The 16531-nt window shown below is 43.6% G+C and overlaps 1 protein-coding gene across 1 annotated transcript in view; it reads right to left on the bottom strand.

Annotated features, from left to right (window-relative positions):
• The window catches only part of ank2b (ankyrin 2b, neuronal), a gene marked incomplete at its 5' end in the record, with an annotated part of 109875 nt that overhangs the window by 75289 nt on the left and 18055 nt on the right, over nucleotides 1–16531 (bottom strand). Inside the window, one exon of the mRNA XM_080451935.1 lies at nucleotides 2528–2629. Within this exon, the coding sequence (XP_080308061.1) occupies nucleotides 2528–2629 (102 nt within the window). The remainder of the gene's footprint in view (nucleotides 1–2527; nucleotides 2630–16531) is intronic.

The raw sequence follows: 16531 nt of genomic DNA, 5'->3' as shown, positions 1-16531 counted from the left end.
CATGCCAGCAATGGAAGGGTGTTAAACCTCAGTTGCTGTAAATGTTCTTTCTATGCAGAGGAGTGGTACTGGAACTGGGAATGTGCAACTTAGTCTCCTGTCTATACATGAGGCTCTCTCAGGCTCAACACTATCGACTCCCGCCTTGTAATCTTTCCACGGCACTAATTAATAAGCGTGTATTTGATTTAAGAAGTGCATCCAATGATCCTGTGTGACACATAACGCTGTATGATATCAATAGGAATTTGACTCTACATACCATATCACACACACACACACACACACACACGCACGCACACACACACACGCGCACACACACACGCGCGCACACACACACACACACACACACACACGTGGAACTGACCATAATGGACAGGGAGGGGAGCTGTTGGGACAGAGGAGAGGAAGGGAGAGAAGACAGGGATAGAGAAGGAGCCAAGTAAACAAGTGCCTCAGATAAGATAAGAAGCCATTGCAGGATGTATGACGGCTATAACAGATATGAGATGTCTGTGTGAGAGAGGAGGCACGTGGATGGGTCTGAACAGAATAGAACAGAAGTGGAGAGGAGAATGGAAAGGTCCTAGTACACACGCGCGCGCGCACACACACACACACTGCTGTTTACCATGGTGACCTGTGTGGCCGTTGTTGGGCTCAAACTATTTCCACCCTATCAGTTTTCACTTTCCACCCTCTGGCTGGAATGCTAATGGGTTTGGAGGACATGATCATGACCCTAAAGACAGGAGAATGATTCAAACCCACAGAGAGAGAGAGAGAGAGAGAGAGAGAGCGAGAGAGAGAGAGAGGAATTACCCCCCCCCCAGTCAAAACTGCAGACTCACTCCACGTCTTCCACTGCAGTCTGACAACTCACTGCTTTCAGACCCTATTCACCCCCAAACACTCTTCATCCCTCATTGCCTATGTTTGATAGATGCTAGTTATGCTATGCTTGTTGTTGTTTATTGTTCACATATATTATGTTATTGAGATAAGACACAATAGTGTTTGCTTGTCCACAAATGCAAAAGTATGTTTGATGTTGAAGTATATTTGGTTTTACTGGTATAGTTATACTTTGCACCACTTCATTTTTTTCTTTGTACTCTATTTAAATGAGCATTTACCCTGTCTTTTGTTAACTAGGAGGATCCATGATATTCATTTGCTCTGAGTCTGCTAAATCTCTAAATTATAAATTGAGAGAGGGGGGGAAAGTGCCAAAGGAGGAACATGTGGTTGAAATGAAAGGATGGATTTAATCTTCTTATGGTGGTATTTATTGGTAACCATCAATTGTGGTTCTGTTTATGGATTGACTTTTCAGATAATGTGCTGGTGGATGTGGAGGAAATGTCCTCCTAATGAGATTCAAGGACAACGTGTTTCCCTGTACATGAAGACACCAATACAAACCCTGCCATCATATGTGCTGTCCATAAGCTGTCTGTCTCTCCTACAGTCTCTCTCTCAGCTGTCCTATAGTCGGTCTCTCCTACAGTCTCTCTCTAAGCTTTCATATACTGTAGTCTGTCTCTCCCACACTGTTGTCCGCTCAGCTTTCCTACTGTCTGTCCGTCATGGTCTCCTCAACTTTCCTGCTGTCTGTTTCCTCTACACTGTCTCCTTCCCTTCTTTCCCACTGTCAATCCCTCCTACATGGTTTCATGCTCATCCGTCTCAATAAAGACACAACAGCAAGGGAATTATGTGTAGCAAAAGATACTAGTTATCTTGCTCAATGTAAATGTATGATTGGTAGCACTACCCTTAGAGAGTATACGGTCACCTTGTCACTTTAAACAGATCGACAGCCATTTCTTGATCCCCAGACCAGAGGTGACATATGACTGTGTGCCAACTGAACTTGTACCAACATTGGTCTTTGTCAACCACACCAGAGAGACTCAAAGTCACATACTGTAGGTAAAATAATAACCTGGTCAAGAGTGTCAGTGTGTGTGTGTGTGTGTGTGTGTGTGTGTGTGTGTGTGTGTGTGTGTGTGTGTGTGTGTGTGTGTGTGTGTGTGCAACCCGATCTCCAGAGATTACTGTAACATTGCACGGAACGAGTGCACTTCATTCCGTGGATAGTCGCCTCTGAACCCCCAAATTGCGTGCATATGTACGACGCTCCCTTTGTGACAAAACCATTTCGGAGGCGCGCAGTCACAGGCGAACTGTCACCCCGTGAAGGACCACGAGGGAGCTAAGGCGACCGAGTTGCCGTCCTGAACGGTGTGACGTTCGCCTGTGCCTACTCAGCGCCGTTTGAGTTATGTACCGATAGGCACAGAATCGTAAATTTTGTTGTGGGGACTGCTCTGCTTCCGGGTTTTTCCGGGTTGCGACTGGTTACGCCCACCGTGGGACTCGCCGTACATATGCACGCAATTTCGGGGTTTCTAGGCGGCTATCCACGGAATGAAGTGCACTCGTTCCGTGCAATGTTACGGTAATCTCTGGAGATCAGGCTGGTGTGTGTGTGTGTGATCCATCCATCTCATCTCCTTCCTACCTGATTGCAGGTGCCGATGTCTACTCCCGTCTTCAGAAATTCCAGAACCTTGTCGATGTTCCCTGCTCTCGCTGCTCGCAGGAAACTGGTGTTGCTGTCCGACTGGAAGAGAAAGAAAGAAGCACTGCTTTAGAAAAACACATCACAATGATAATCACAGAATTTCAAAGATTCATCTGAATCAGTGGCTTTATTTTTTCAAGTTTAATTTTAAGTGAGCCATTTCCTTGACATTTTGGAGAAACAATGAAGCTGAATCAATTATAGAACAGAACGTAATGTTACTTCTTAGGCTTAGGTTACAATTATGGTTCCATTATGTCTTTGTGCATTATGAAGTGGAACCAAACAAAAGCAAAATCACTGAAGATGAACGTTTTAGGGGATAATAACAAAATACTTTAGGTATTTCATGTGTGTGTAGTGGATATCCTCTGTTTGTGGATGCTGAACTAGAAATGGACCAACAGAGTTAGAAGAAGGCAGAATGATTCAGCATTTTCCACCCGAATTCAGAGCCTGGCTGGTACACAATTTTAAAAGGCACTCAGCTCTCACCTCCTGCTGTGCTGAAACACTCTTACAGCCTGATAAACAACCCTGTGCTGATGGGAAATTTACAGCCTTCTATCAGACAGATAGAGTTCGATAAGAGTGTGAGCTTTCCCCAAAAACCAAAGTGTAGCCCTTATACCTGTGTATCCCTCTGTCCCTCAAACGACATAAGAACTACTCTGATCTAATTTTCTCATGCTCTGACTTGAGGTCAAAGGGAAGGGTGTACACTTCAAGATACAGTGACACAACAGAATGAAGTGTTGTATGGAAACTGACTCGTCATTAGAGTCCTGTCATCGGTTGACACAGTAATAGATGGGGGTGAAAAAGAACCACTAATTTCATGAAATGAGTGCCCGACAGTGCTGCAGTGGTGGCTGCATCGCCCGCACGCGCGCGCACGCACGCACGCACGCACGCACGCACGCACACACACACACACACACACACACACACACACACACACACACACACACACACACACACACACACACACACACACACACACACACACACACACACACACACACACACACACACACACACACACACACACACACACACACACACACACACACACACACACACACACACACACACACTCTTTGATGTGAGTCTCAGTGGTCTGCAGTTTGGTGGTGTCTGTGTGCTGCAGTGAGGCTGCACTGCATCACAGAGACCCTGCAAGACCAGCTATCTGCAGCACTGGCTGAACTTCAGCTGCCGTTAACCTCCATCCTCCACCAAACTTACCCACTGAATGGGGACATATGTTAGCGCTATGCACAACTGCTGTACTATAAGTTTAACACTATAACACAGTAGTGTAACAGTATAACACTTAAACCCTATATAATGTACTGTACTTCAGGGGCTTATCCTTGGCCCCCTTCCTTTTTCCCTCTACACCAAATGTATTTGACAAAAACAGCCGATCTACAGTACAAGCACACAAAGTGGTGCATTGCATCTAGTGAGTTTGGAAATCTGCTACTGTATTTACACCGAGTGATATGCCCAGAATAGGGACACTAAGGTTCAAGTGGTTAAATCTTTCTATAATTAAATCTTCCATATATTAAATGTTTCAATATCACACTGTTCTCACAACATTTTATTGGACTTGTAATGTCTAATATTAGGCACAATTAATTTTTGCATGATGACACACAGTATTTGCCACGCCAAATCTTGCTAATAACTCTGACTTAATGATGTCACGGAAAAGTAGAGCGTGGCAATATTTGGCCCTGCTAGAGAATAGAAACTGTTTTAAGCAGACCATGCCAAAATAAACTGGCAAACTACCAGTCACCGTACCAGTGTGATGCTGACAGGCGGCTGTAGCTGAGTGGCTAGAGAGGCCACCTGGGAATCGGAAGGTCGCCAATTCGGCCCTCGGCTCGCCTAGTCCACGTGTCAAAGTGTCTCTGAGCAAGGCACTTAACCCCTAACAGATCCCACCCTGTGCACTCAACAGAGCCATCTGAGCAGTCATCAGCAGTGTGAAGGTGTAAAAGCAATTCCCCCTCACAAAGGGGACCAGAAAAATATGCGCTATAACCTCATGCACCATGTTGGTGTTTCAGTCAGTAAAGGAGTTAACGTTAGGGGTGAGAAACTGACGGCTTTTACTTCAAGCCATTTTACGGTATCTGAGTGAGTAAATCTTACTGCACACATGCATGCAGGACAACAGATTGACTAAACTATAACTATAAGTACTATTAGAAATAACTCATTCATTAATTAATGCAGCCTCATTAATTTAGGCTACATTGATTTTATAGTGCATATGATGTTGGATATCTAGATTGTTTAGTTGCATTGGTATTTTTCATCTCTCACGTCTCAAGTAATTGCTTCTTGTTCCCCTTGTCGTTAAATAATGACTGACTGAATGAATGAATGAATGAACTGAAACTTGTAAATAAACATAACATGACTGATTATGTGTCCTTTTTTCTGAATGATGCTGAGCTGTTACGTAGCAAGTGATTCTCAAAACATCGTTCTGCTTTTAGTGGCAGACGTATAGCGTTATTCTATTCTAATACTTTAAAATAAAATGTCTCATCAGAATATACTGTTACAGCATGTTCATTGTATAGGCCTATTTCAACATTTCAAATGCTGCTCGGTAGGGTTAGGTATCGAAATTAGGTTCCAATCATGAACCGAATCCACATTTCCGGATACCGGTTACCCATAAACGTGAGCTGCTCTACCTCCTGAACCACTATCGTCCTGTAGTTAGTTTATGTGGGTCAGGTTATGTTAGTCGAGGTTATGTGAGTTGGCCAAAATTCCCATCCCTAGTGCTGACCAACCAAGGCCATAGATTAGATCCAAAGTGAGTGTCACCCTGTGGGTGATGACCCCTCTGGGACATCAGCCCACAACCCCTGGGTGCTTTGAGCACCAAACCGTACCGCAATTGAGTCTTACATCACTGATGATGAATCATCTGGTAGTTTCTAGCTGAATAATGCCTTGGTAGGCCTTGATCTGGGGCCAATGACTGGCTCAGTTAGCGGTTAGCTCAGACGACACAGCGACATACAGAGACAGAGACAGGGTTAGCATTGTACATTAGCGCCACCACCACACAATGGGACCATTACCACAGGAGATAAACCCCTCTGAACATAGCCCCCCAGATTCCTTAAAGAGCCACAGGCTCGCATTATACAAGACCTGCTCTAATCCTCCTTGTGTTATTATGCCTGTTAGCTATGCTGAAGCCAAAATGACTTCTTGAACAAGTGGGGTTTTGAATGACAAGCACTTAACATTCATGAAAAAAAGGGGGACTAGTGCCTACCCACTTCCTACAGAAATTGTTTTATATTAATCGGACAGAAGCCAGAGTGAATGGTTTCTTCCCGTATCCAAGAGGGTGAGTGTTTTCTAAGTGCACAAGGCATGACACTCTCTCAGCACAGGCCGGGTCTGTTGTAAGCCAGTAAGCCAGCCAGGGTTTTTCGATGTTTTTCCGGCCAAGGACCACATAGCTCAGACAGAGATGAAGCAGGGACCCCCACTACATATTGTGTACAATTGTGTTGCATATTAAACTTTTTCACAGATTTCATAGATAGCTTCATAGACTTGTTTGACAGCACTATCATCAGTGTTGTATATGTTTTTTAAAAAATGGTTGTTTACATATGATATTTTCTATGTGTATTTTCATAACAATTATAGTAAAAAAAAAAGAAGAAAGAAATTCCTATCGCACAAAGATTTGGCGGCTCCCCTGTAGTAGCTCTGAGGACCCCATTGGGGTCCCCCTGCACGCTTCAGTGAAAAAATGTTTCTTTCTATCAGCAACTTCGCTTGATACTCACTGATGTTATGTTTTGATTCTTCAACAACATGTCATGATTCGTTAGCTCTAAATTATAGTCCGGCTACGTCTAGACGGTCATAATATCGCTCGCACACACACACACACACATAGCCTCCCACGCATACACATACCACACAAACTCACACTTAATCAAGTTTGTCAAGCGCGACAAAACACAGTCCCTAAAGCCCTGCTCTGACAGATGACATCAAACATTCATCCACCCATTCCCTTCATAAATGGAGTCTATGTGAGGAGCCTTTATCAATAATGTAAACACCCCCCCACCCACCCCATCCGTCTCTCCCTCCCAGACGATCGACCAATGTCGCGGATACATCCAAGCACCCTCCCAGTTACCACGGAGACAAGCGCTGCCCTGCCTCCTGAGGTTCCCATGACAACAGAGCTTTCGGTAGTGGTTGCCACGGCGGAGGAAATCACAGGAAACACATGCAGGCCGCTGCTGTGTTTTATTTTGAACTCTCTACAGCATCGGTTTTCAACGTGGGGTCCATGGACGTCCAGGGGTCCTGTTAGGGTGTTCCAGGGGGTCCCCAGCTAAATCACTGATAGTTAGGGACCAGATGGTCCCTTACAGGTTCGTAACTCAGAGTGTACAAAATACAAATGGAACCAGATTTTCGATTTGTCGTTAGATTGGGCTCCCAAACATACAAATCCAATATAATGGGGGTCCGTGGCCTAATGAATATCAATATGTGGTCCTTGAGAAGAAAATGGTTGAGAACCTCTCTCTCTCTCCCTTTCTATTCCCCCTATCCCTCTCTCAATCCCCCTCCCTATCTCTAGTTCTCTCTGTCTTGCTGCTTTGGAAAAAAGGTCAAAGCAACACAGCATGTGATAGTTATTATACCTGAGTCATTTGACGTCTGTGCGTGTGCATGCGTGCATGTGCGTCAAAAGCACCAACCACAGTATGCACGAAGGAGCCATTAACCCTGTCTACGTGTCCCATGACGAATCATAGCCCACATTACATGTATACTAAGATTAAGAGGCGTGCACGCGCGCTCGGACGCCCACACACACACACGCGTACGCGCACATGCACACACGCACACGCACACACACACACACACACACACACACACACACACACAGCCAACTGTGTCCTTGTTGATGTGATTGGAGAGAGACATTCTATTCTTGGCCATCAGGGCAGAATAACAGATCATCACTGTTTACTAGCAACCGCACTCTGCAATCAACCTTAACATTTCAGCCATCGTTCGCTATGATCTGTGGGTGACTGTGTGTGTGTGTGTGTGTGTGTGTGTGTGTGTGTGTGTGGGTGTGTGCGAGCGAGCGTCACTAAACGCTCCCCAGGGTTGCCTTGCATGCCCTGCCTCTGTAGAACCAGACTGAGACATGAAAGCACTCTGTCACTACACAGCGCTCTATCAAAGAAACACATCATTACTGGCTTTACACATTAGGGGTGGTATGTTTAAATGGTTTACCATGTATATGAAAACAAAAGCACTATCCATTTAGGACTAATTAAAGGTAGGCTAAGTGATATTTTCTTGTTTAAAAAGATAAAGCTCTACATTCTGATAGTAATCATTGCTATAGAGTGTTTGTTCAATAACAGGGGTCTCCCTGTCTCTCCAGCTCTTTAGTAAAGAGAAAATACATTTTCAGGTGGGTTGCCAACAGCAGCCAATCAGGAAAGAGTACCCATTTATCAGCTTCAATGTCAGTGTTACAGTTCCGATTTTGTCTGCTTTGTGTCATCACTTCCTTCCAGTTTCACTTGTTTATCCTATATAGCCTGTATGAGTTCTCACTCCTGATAGAATTAAATTGGTATACCAACCTGACAAAAACTAGTAAGATCATAAGTAAGATAAGAGTAAGTAAGTTAAAAATCATCACGTAACTGGTGCTCTAGTAGTCTACAACTGTATGAACAAGAACCACTGCATCCACTGAGAACTTGTTGTTTACCACCCCTTCATGCTGCCATCATCACCATTATCATCATCATCATCAATGACATCTACAGCTGACATGCACAGACCAATACCAACTCAAGCAGGATACGATCCCCTCCAGACAGCTCCCAGCCAATCAGAGCAGTCCCAATGGACTGATTTGCATACCACACAACAGCGGTGGCCCTTGAGTTTCCTAAGTACATTCATGCTAAATTTAGAGTCGCAAATCAGAGGCACTTAATGGCAAGTACACAGGTTCATATAATGGAATATTCTACATCATGTTTTCTTCATCATTTCAATACATAACTTAACAGCAGACAAAGAGTATTTGAATTTCAAAAGCTAACATTTATACAGAATATTATACTGGGTATCAGTTGTGGGTGTACTACTGACTGAACATAAAATTTCATTATGCATGAAAAAGTATTGCATAACTTTGCTATCAGGTGGAAACCTTGTTATGTATAAAACTGTACCTTTCCAGAAAATGGAAAAAACTACCTGTGTTCCAATGGATCCAATGTAATTATTATTTAGTCAAAAGCTCTTGTTAATACTTTTCATTGGTTAAATATTTATAAAACCTACAGACACACTTTCACCTTCAAAATCTTAGTATATAGTCTTAGTCTTAGCATAGTAGTATGATGAAGTAGGGCATTCATTTACCAAAAAAAAAGAAAAAAACGTTGAAATATTGAGATACAAGTTTGTGCCCGACAGCGACGATATTAAGTAACATTTATGGCGTAAGTAACATTGAAAGGTTCAGTAGACAGTAGGCTGTTCATAACAGGGTGAGATGGCAAGCTGCAGTAGCAATGTCAATGATTGCACAATTCACTGAGCAGAGATCTGCTGCAACAGACAGAGATGTTCTGTTCAGAGGTAAAATGATCAATTATCTTTTATAATTGATTAGATCGATTAGTTCGATGAACTGTTTCTCTCTATTCCTTTAAATTGGAGTGCTGCTTGCTCCCCTATGTGGAATACTGAACTTTAGTTGTAATACAATATGGTGCTAATTATGCCACTTAGGAGTGACACCAGAGTGCATATGGGTCACATGTCACAGGTCAGGGGGTGGAGCCAGAGGTAAAGCTAGAGTAGAGCAGGTCTAAAAACAGGTTGAGGGGTCTTCCGAGAGAAAAGAACTCGGTAGAGTGCTACCAAGAACTCAAAGCTCATATCATATCTTATCTTCCATGCCACACCATGCAAACGTTGAGAATGTGCATTGTGCATACACTACTAGACTGTGCATCATGAGTACTTACTACTTATGAGTGCTTATAACTGTAATCATACAGTGTTGTATAAACAGATTACAATGCATGTATACATTATAAAATACTTTATAATGGGTTATGAGTATTGTAATGAAGCATTATGAGTATGGTATATGAGTTATATAATTATTCAGTGTTTATAATGCATTATAGACATGGGCCTATAGGAAGTGTTACCAACTGTAAGTGTGAATAGATACTGACTGGACTTGCTGTGGCTTGATTCTTATCAATTTCCTTCAGACCACAGAGATGAAAGCTGTGGTGTGGTCTATTTTCTGGAGAGAGCTTCATTTGCGGCATTGATCAATATTCATTGCCGTCCAGGGATGACGTTCTAAAGCTGCTAACCATGGATTTGGTTTGCAGGCACACAGGCTGAAAGGCGGATTGAATTAAAACAAGATTTACAGCAGAGGCTAATAGCAGCAAGGCCTACCTACTGTATATAACCAAGCTATTGATAGTAACTTACTGCCGTATGTGTGCAGTTTGTGAACGACACAGCACAAATCACAACAAAGTGTTCAATGGTGAAGCATTATACAGAATGACTGTTTGTGGGCATATGTGGGCTACAGTAAGAGCGTTGTTTAGACAGAGAAGTTTGATGTTTACTGTACCTGGTATCCTAGTTACTTTTCAGCCCTTAATTGTTTTCTTTGCACTCTATTTAAGTGCCCATTTACCCTGTCGTTTGTTGACAAGGGTTCGTGCCATTTACTATGATCTTGCACTTTGTAAGCCGCTCCGGATAGGAGCGCCTGCTAAATGTCTAAATTACAGCAGTTGGTTGGTGTTGACATTTCTACAAGCAGTTATCATTTGTCATGTACTTTTGGGGAAAGTGTACCGACTCGAGTCAAGGAAGATGGACAATATATTGCCCTCTGGCTTTGCCGCACACGCACGCACGCACACGCGCTTGCGCACACACGCACACGCACACACACACACACACACAGTAGGTCAATAGGTTACCTGTGTCACTGCCAACTAAAACAGACTCTCTGTGTGTGTGTGTGTGTGTGTGTGTGTGTGTGTGTGTGTGTGTGTGTGTGTGTGTGTGTGTGTGTGTGTGTGTGTGTGTGTGTGTGTGTGTGTGTGTGTGTGTGTGTGCGTGTGCGTGTGCATGTGTGCGTTCGTGTGTATCAAAGGCTTAGTCGGTACCCTTTTGTATTTATTTATACACCTCAACCTTTCAACAATCGCCACACTCGAGCAAAAATGTTTCAAGTACCAAAGCCTTTGAGCTCAGAGAGCGCTGTGATGGTTTCTCCCCACAGGACAACTCTGTTGTTGTGCCTCACGTGGATTTAACCCATTCAATCCAGGAACGCATCTACAAATGTCTTCAAATGTCTGCAAATATCTTCTAAATCCTAACTAGGTTTATGAAAAACCTATGTTGCTATAATATCAGTGGTGCTCAAACTTTTTCATGTCAAGGACCACCCAAAATTATATGTATTTGGCCACGACCCCCATCTCAAAATATTTAGTTCCAGGGACCCCCCCCAGAAGCAAAGATTTGGGTTACAAATGTTCGCTTAAAATAAATATATATAAAAAATGTTGCACAAATCACGATTTTTCAAAAAATAAGTTATTTTTTGAATAGCCCAAAGAAAAGCCCAAATAACTTTTGAATAGCCCAAAGACACAGAAGCTTTCCCGTTCTTAATGGATTAAAAGTCCACACTAAGAGCACACACACTGAGTTTTTTTTTAAGTCATACCGTGTAACATTAATTTGGCGATGTCCAGGCCATGTCAGTGTTGATACGGAATCTACTGCTCAATAAGTAATGCTGCAGGGTCCAAGCTAGCTATCGCCTGAGGGTATTATGGACAACAACACGTTTTCGACATGGTATTTATTAACTGTAAAATATGATTTTTTAATGTCGGGCGGAAACCTCTTATCTCCATATTCTGACTTTTTGTGTTTTTTCGTAAGTTAACGCCCTTCTTGATCATACTACAGCGTCACACAAAAGTATCAAAAGTAGAAGATCTGCAAGCTCGAAACGCAGCACAAAGCGGCGCGTTTTGAGCTTGTCGATCTGCTACTTTTGCTGTTTTTGAATTTAAATCCTGAAAAGCAACCGTCTTGGACGTATGAGGTTTCCACCCAACAGAGTGCAGTACAGAGTGTCGATCCCCGGCACTCGCGATTAAAATGACGTTTATAGTGTTAGGGGGTTATGTGTCTTGCTCAGGGACACTTCCACACGTGGACTGGGCGAGCCGAGGGTCAAACCAGCGTCGTTCCAATTCCCAGACGGCCTCTCTAGCCACTCAGCTACTACCATCGTAACCAGATACTGAAGGAATACACTCCTGCCAGTGTCCTTGACCAAAGGGCATTAGTCTAACTCCAGGCAGGTGTAATTGTACTTTGCTAATAAAAGAGGGAGAAAGAGAGAGAAAAATTACTGCAGTGGAGATTGAAGATGTGGCCTCTCATTTATGAGATGTCACTGTATCCACAAGGGAACCTGTCTCACTAATCACTGATCTAGTGTTAGAATGTTGGCATGCTGCAGTGGTGTAAAGTAACTAAGTACATCTACTCAAGTACTGTACTTAAGTACAATTTTGAGGAAGTAAATAATGTGAGTACTTTTTCCACCACTGGCATGCTGCTAAAGTAATTCCCAAGTGTTTCAAATGAACCACTGCAGTATATCTCCTATGAGCCAAGGACAAGGGCAGAACATGTCACAGTGTCCTTTAAAGAGAGAGCAGAGGAACTGACACCACACACACACACACACACACACACACACACACGCAAACAAACAGACATGCACACAACCACACAGAGCCTCCCCACATACTCACACAACCACGTTTAACCAGTGACACTCCCAACTGTACACGACACGTTTCAAAGTAAAATGCCCAAAAGTCCTTCCATATTACACACGCACACACACGCACGCACGCACGCATGCACGCATGCACGCACACACACACGCATGCAGACACCTTCACAGATTACTTCACAATGCAGTTCCTAAGCAAAATCTACATCCAATAAATAAAAGTCTAAATCAAAACAACATTATCATGTCATGTGTACACCTTCATACAGCTGTACGATTCACTGGCAGGTGTTAGAAATCTGTCTTCTTGAAATAACTGTCCCAAAACCTGCATGTAACATAGCTACAGAAACAATATCCCCAAACAGCCAAGACATGACACTTGCCCCATTGTACACTGGAAAAAAAGCTACGTTTCAAATTATACAACAAATGACCAATATTTTGGCAATTTCTAATGTACATTTTGAACCATGATAATTTTTTTTGCGGTACAGGCCTAGTGGCAAGAAGATGTTTTCTGACATATTCTCTTGGCTCTGCAAAGCCTGCTGATTTATTCATCGTACAACATATTGTACAGAAATATATGTATCTGATCTACTGTACAAGGTCACATTGTGTCACATCTGCATTTTCAGCCCACGACACTGCCGCACAACAAAGTATATAAATCTGTCTTAAGGGTCTTACCGGATTCAATGCTTGTTGATGTGGATAATGCTGAGAACAGTAGTAGTCTGGCAAAGCATTGGGGTCCACGTTGGATTGACTCCTGGAAGTCCTCAAGCCCTTGTCTGAGCCGCACACCTTACACAAGGCAGCGTTGCCCATGGCGGAATGCGTACCTACAGTACAACTTCTATCCCATCAAAACTTTACCAAATCTACGCAGGTTTGTGTCAATTCCGCCAAAATGTTTACCAATCCAAAGGGGGATTGCCTCCCCCTCCCCTCCCCCTACAACCTTAGCTCTGGGGGGGGGGGGGGGGCTACCATGCGTGGGGGGGAGCCAGGTTGGTAACCCCCAAAGCCGGATGAAACTTCACTTCCACTCGGCCAATGAGCGGTGCTGTGGTACCTTCCGTCACCCTGGAGAGTCAGATGTCTACTAGCCTAGCCTAGTTTAGCTACTGTCACTGTGAACTACAGTGCCTCTTCCTCATTGCTAGTGCCAGTGCCCTAGTCCATTGACCCCCCCCCTCCGGGCTATTTTTACACCCACCAGCTCAGTTATGCATGTGGAGGGAGAGGGTGGTCGGCATGGGAGGGACGGAGGGCGACATGCCAAAACAGAGAAGGGGAGGAGGGCATCACATACATATGCAGAGGAAGACACACACACACACACACACACACACACACACACACACACACACACACACACACACACACACACACACACACACACACACACACACACACACACACACACACACACACACACACACACACACACACACACACACACACACACACACGTGGCAGGAGTTGTGAAGCAAGGTTATGACTGATGACTTCCGATGTGTTATCGTCACTGCACAACATCCAGGATGTACACAGGACATGCTGCTAGCTTGTCTTTGTCCTGTGGCTGCTTTTTCTTCTTTAGCTCTGTTATTTTAAAGTTGCTGTTTTTAGGAGTCAAGATTAGAGCGTGGTGAATTTTTTTTTATAAAAATGGACACAAATGAACCCAGAGTTAACTTAACAACTGAAACCCTATGCAGTACTGGGGTCCCCCAAGGGATCTAAACTAGGACCACTAGTATTTCATTCTTCACCAAGTCCCAGAATAGGGATGCAAAGATTGAAGCAGGATTGTATACTGTACTGTGCAATAACCTCTCCTTTCAGACAACATCCTCTCAGGCGGTACACTGAATTTTCGATTGGACAGTCAGGCGATGGGAGGAACAGCTACTTTCAGATTCGGTTTGTGCCTCTAACTTTGAGTTCTTCCTCTCGCAACCTTGAATTACAAAAGACGTTTGGCATTCAAACACGGCACACAAACACTGTAACTTGTGATCACATGGGAAGCTCATGTCACCATTGTGGTTAATGGGAGCAGACATATGCCGTTAGCTGTGTCAGAGAATAGCCCTGGGCAGGGGTGTATTGATTGTGTTGCTCTATATGCAGGTTGAAGCCCTTTTCAGGACTGGTCTGGGTTTAAGAGAATGAATGATGAGTAATTCAGCACAGTGTGTGTGCGTGTGTGCGTGTGTGCGTGTGTGCGTGTGTGTGTGTGTGTGTGTGTGTGTGTGTGCACGCCCATTCAATTTGTATATGGACACTTGTTTTACATTCAAACTTATGAAATAAGTTCCACTTTGGTGGAACGTATTATGGCCTTGGGATATAACTGTCAACTTATTGTCCTTGTGTTTGGGAGTCTGGGCCACGTTCACAAACCTGTGCTCCGAGACCTGCAATTGGGAGGATTGCATAAGACAAATGCACAAAAGTTGGCTAAATACTGTTCTGTCTCAGCTATCATGGGCAGTCTGTCTATCTGGAGAAGACGATGTTTTATTTATCCTTGAGTAGCTAAGGGGCGAGAAAAAGTTTCTGTATATAGTAGTATGTCATCAATGTGTTATCTTTTTTCATGTGTTAATAAGCAGTTTTATCTGGTTTGACCGTATAATGTAACCTTCTTCTGATCAGTGTTTGGATCTATCATGTATTGCGCTTTTTGTGCAGATCCAAATGAAATTGTATGTGTGTGTGTGTGTGTGTGTGTGTGTGTGTGTGTGTGTGTGTGTGTGTGTGTGTGGGGGTGTGTGTGTGTGTGTGTGTGTGTGTGTGTGTGTGTGTGTGTGTGTGTGTGTGTGTGTGTGTGTGTGTGTGTGTTCTGTTCTCTCAACACAAACGTGCATGTGTGTGGTGTGTTTACTTATAGTATGTGCATGACAATAGAGTATGTGTGTTTACATAATATTATGTACAGTTTATGCGTGTGTGTGTGTGTGTGTGTGTGTGTGTGTGTGTGTGTGTGTGTGTGTTCGTGTGTACACGTGCACATAAGTGCACACGCCTGCACGAGCTGTCCCTCCTCACGCGAGAGGTAAATGTCCCCATTCTACACGCTTGGTCTTTCAGGAGCCAGCATTGTAACATCGTACATAATGCCCTCGCTGTTCCAAATATCACTCAGATATTACTCATTCACTGAATAATGTTAGCGTAGGGGGGAGAGACCCCGTCATTGTGGGGAAGAGAACGGCATGAGCAAGAATGAATGAATACATGAATGATGAACTAAGTGATTAGGCATAAATGTTTCTCTGTGACTGGCAATATCAGAATGAGATATCTTAGAAGATAGGTTGGCAGAAATGTGTGGGGGGAGAACTGGATGGCATGAAAATATATCCTTAATCGGATCTGTAATTATCTGACAAAAGCCACAGTGATGTGGGTTGAAGGACGGTGCTTAAAAAAAAAAGAGTCATATTTAAAAATGTTGTAGTCTTTTTAGCAACACCTCTGGTAGCGTCTGTCTGTTAGAACTGCGATTCCCATAAGTCTGTGGGACGGCAGAAGTACAGTCCCAAAACAAATGAAGCATGGTCTAGAGTGGAGAATATTTTGGAAAGCAACAAGCCTTGAATGTGTGCCTCACAACCACATCATTCTGGGATCACTCTGTTATGCTTCGTTATAAGGTAGTGTCAAGCTAAGAAAATAACCGATCTACAGTACAAGCTCACATTGCGACGCGGCTTGTTGAGAGCTTGAAGATCAGTGTCGTATGACAAAGTAAAAATTGGGCTTGTCTCTCCACTCCTACGGAGGGCAGTACTATGTCTAGGTAGGTGTGACTGACAGAAGCATATGGCCAGTATGACCTACTGTATTAGGTGAACATGCAGTATGAATAACTACAAGTAGTAAACCTGAAGTGTGTGTGTGGGGGTGTGTGTGTGTGTGTGTGTGTGTGTGTGTGTGTGTGTGTGTGTGTGTGTGTGTGTGTGTGTGTGTGTGTGTGTGTA

The sequence above is a fragment of the Gymnoscopelus braueri genome, assembly GCF_963280865.1.
Source record: "Gymnoscopelus braueri genome assembly, chromosome: 15".
Lineage (NCBI taxonomy): Eukaryota > Metazoa > Chordata > Actinopteri > Myctophiformes > Myctophidae > Gymnoscopelus > Gymnoscopelus braueri.
Note: the sequence above shows the minus strand (reverse complement) of the source record. Positions and strands in the feature narration are given on the sequence as shown.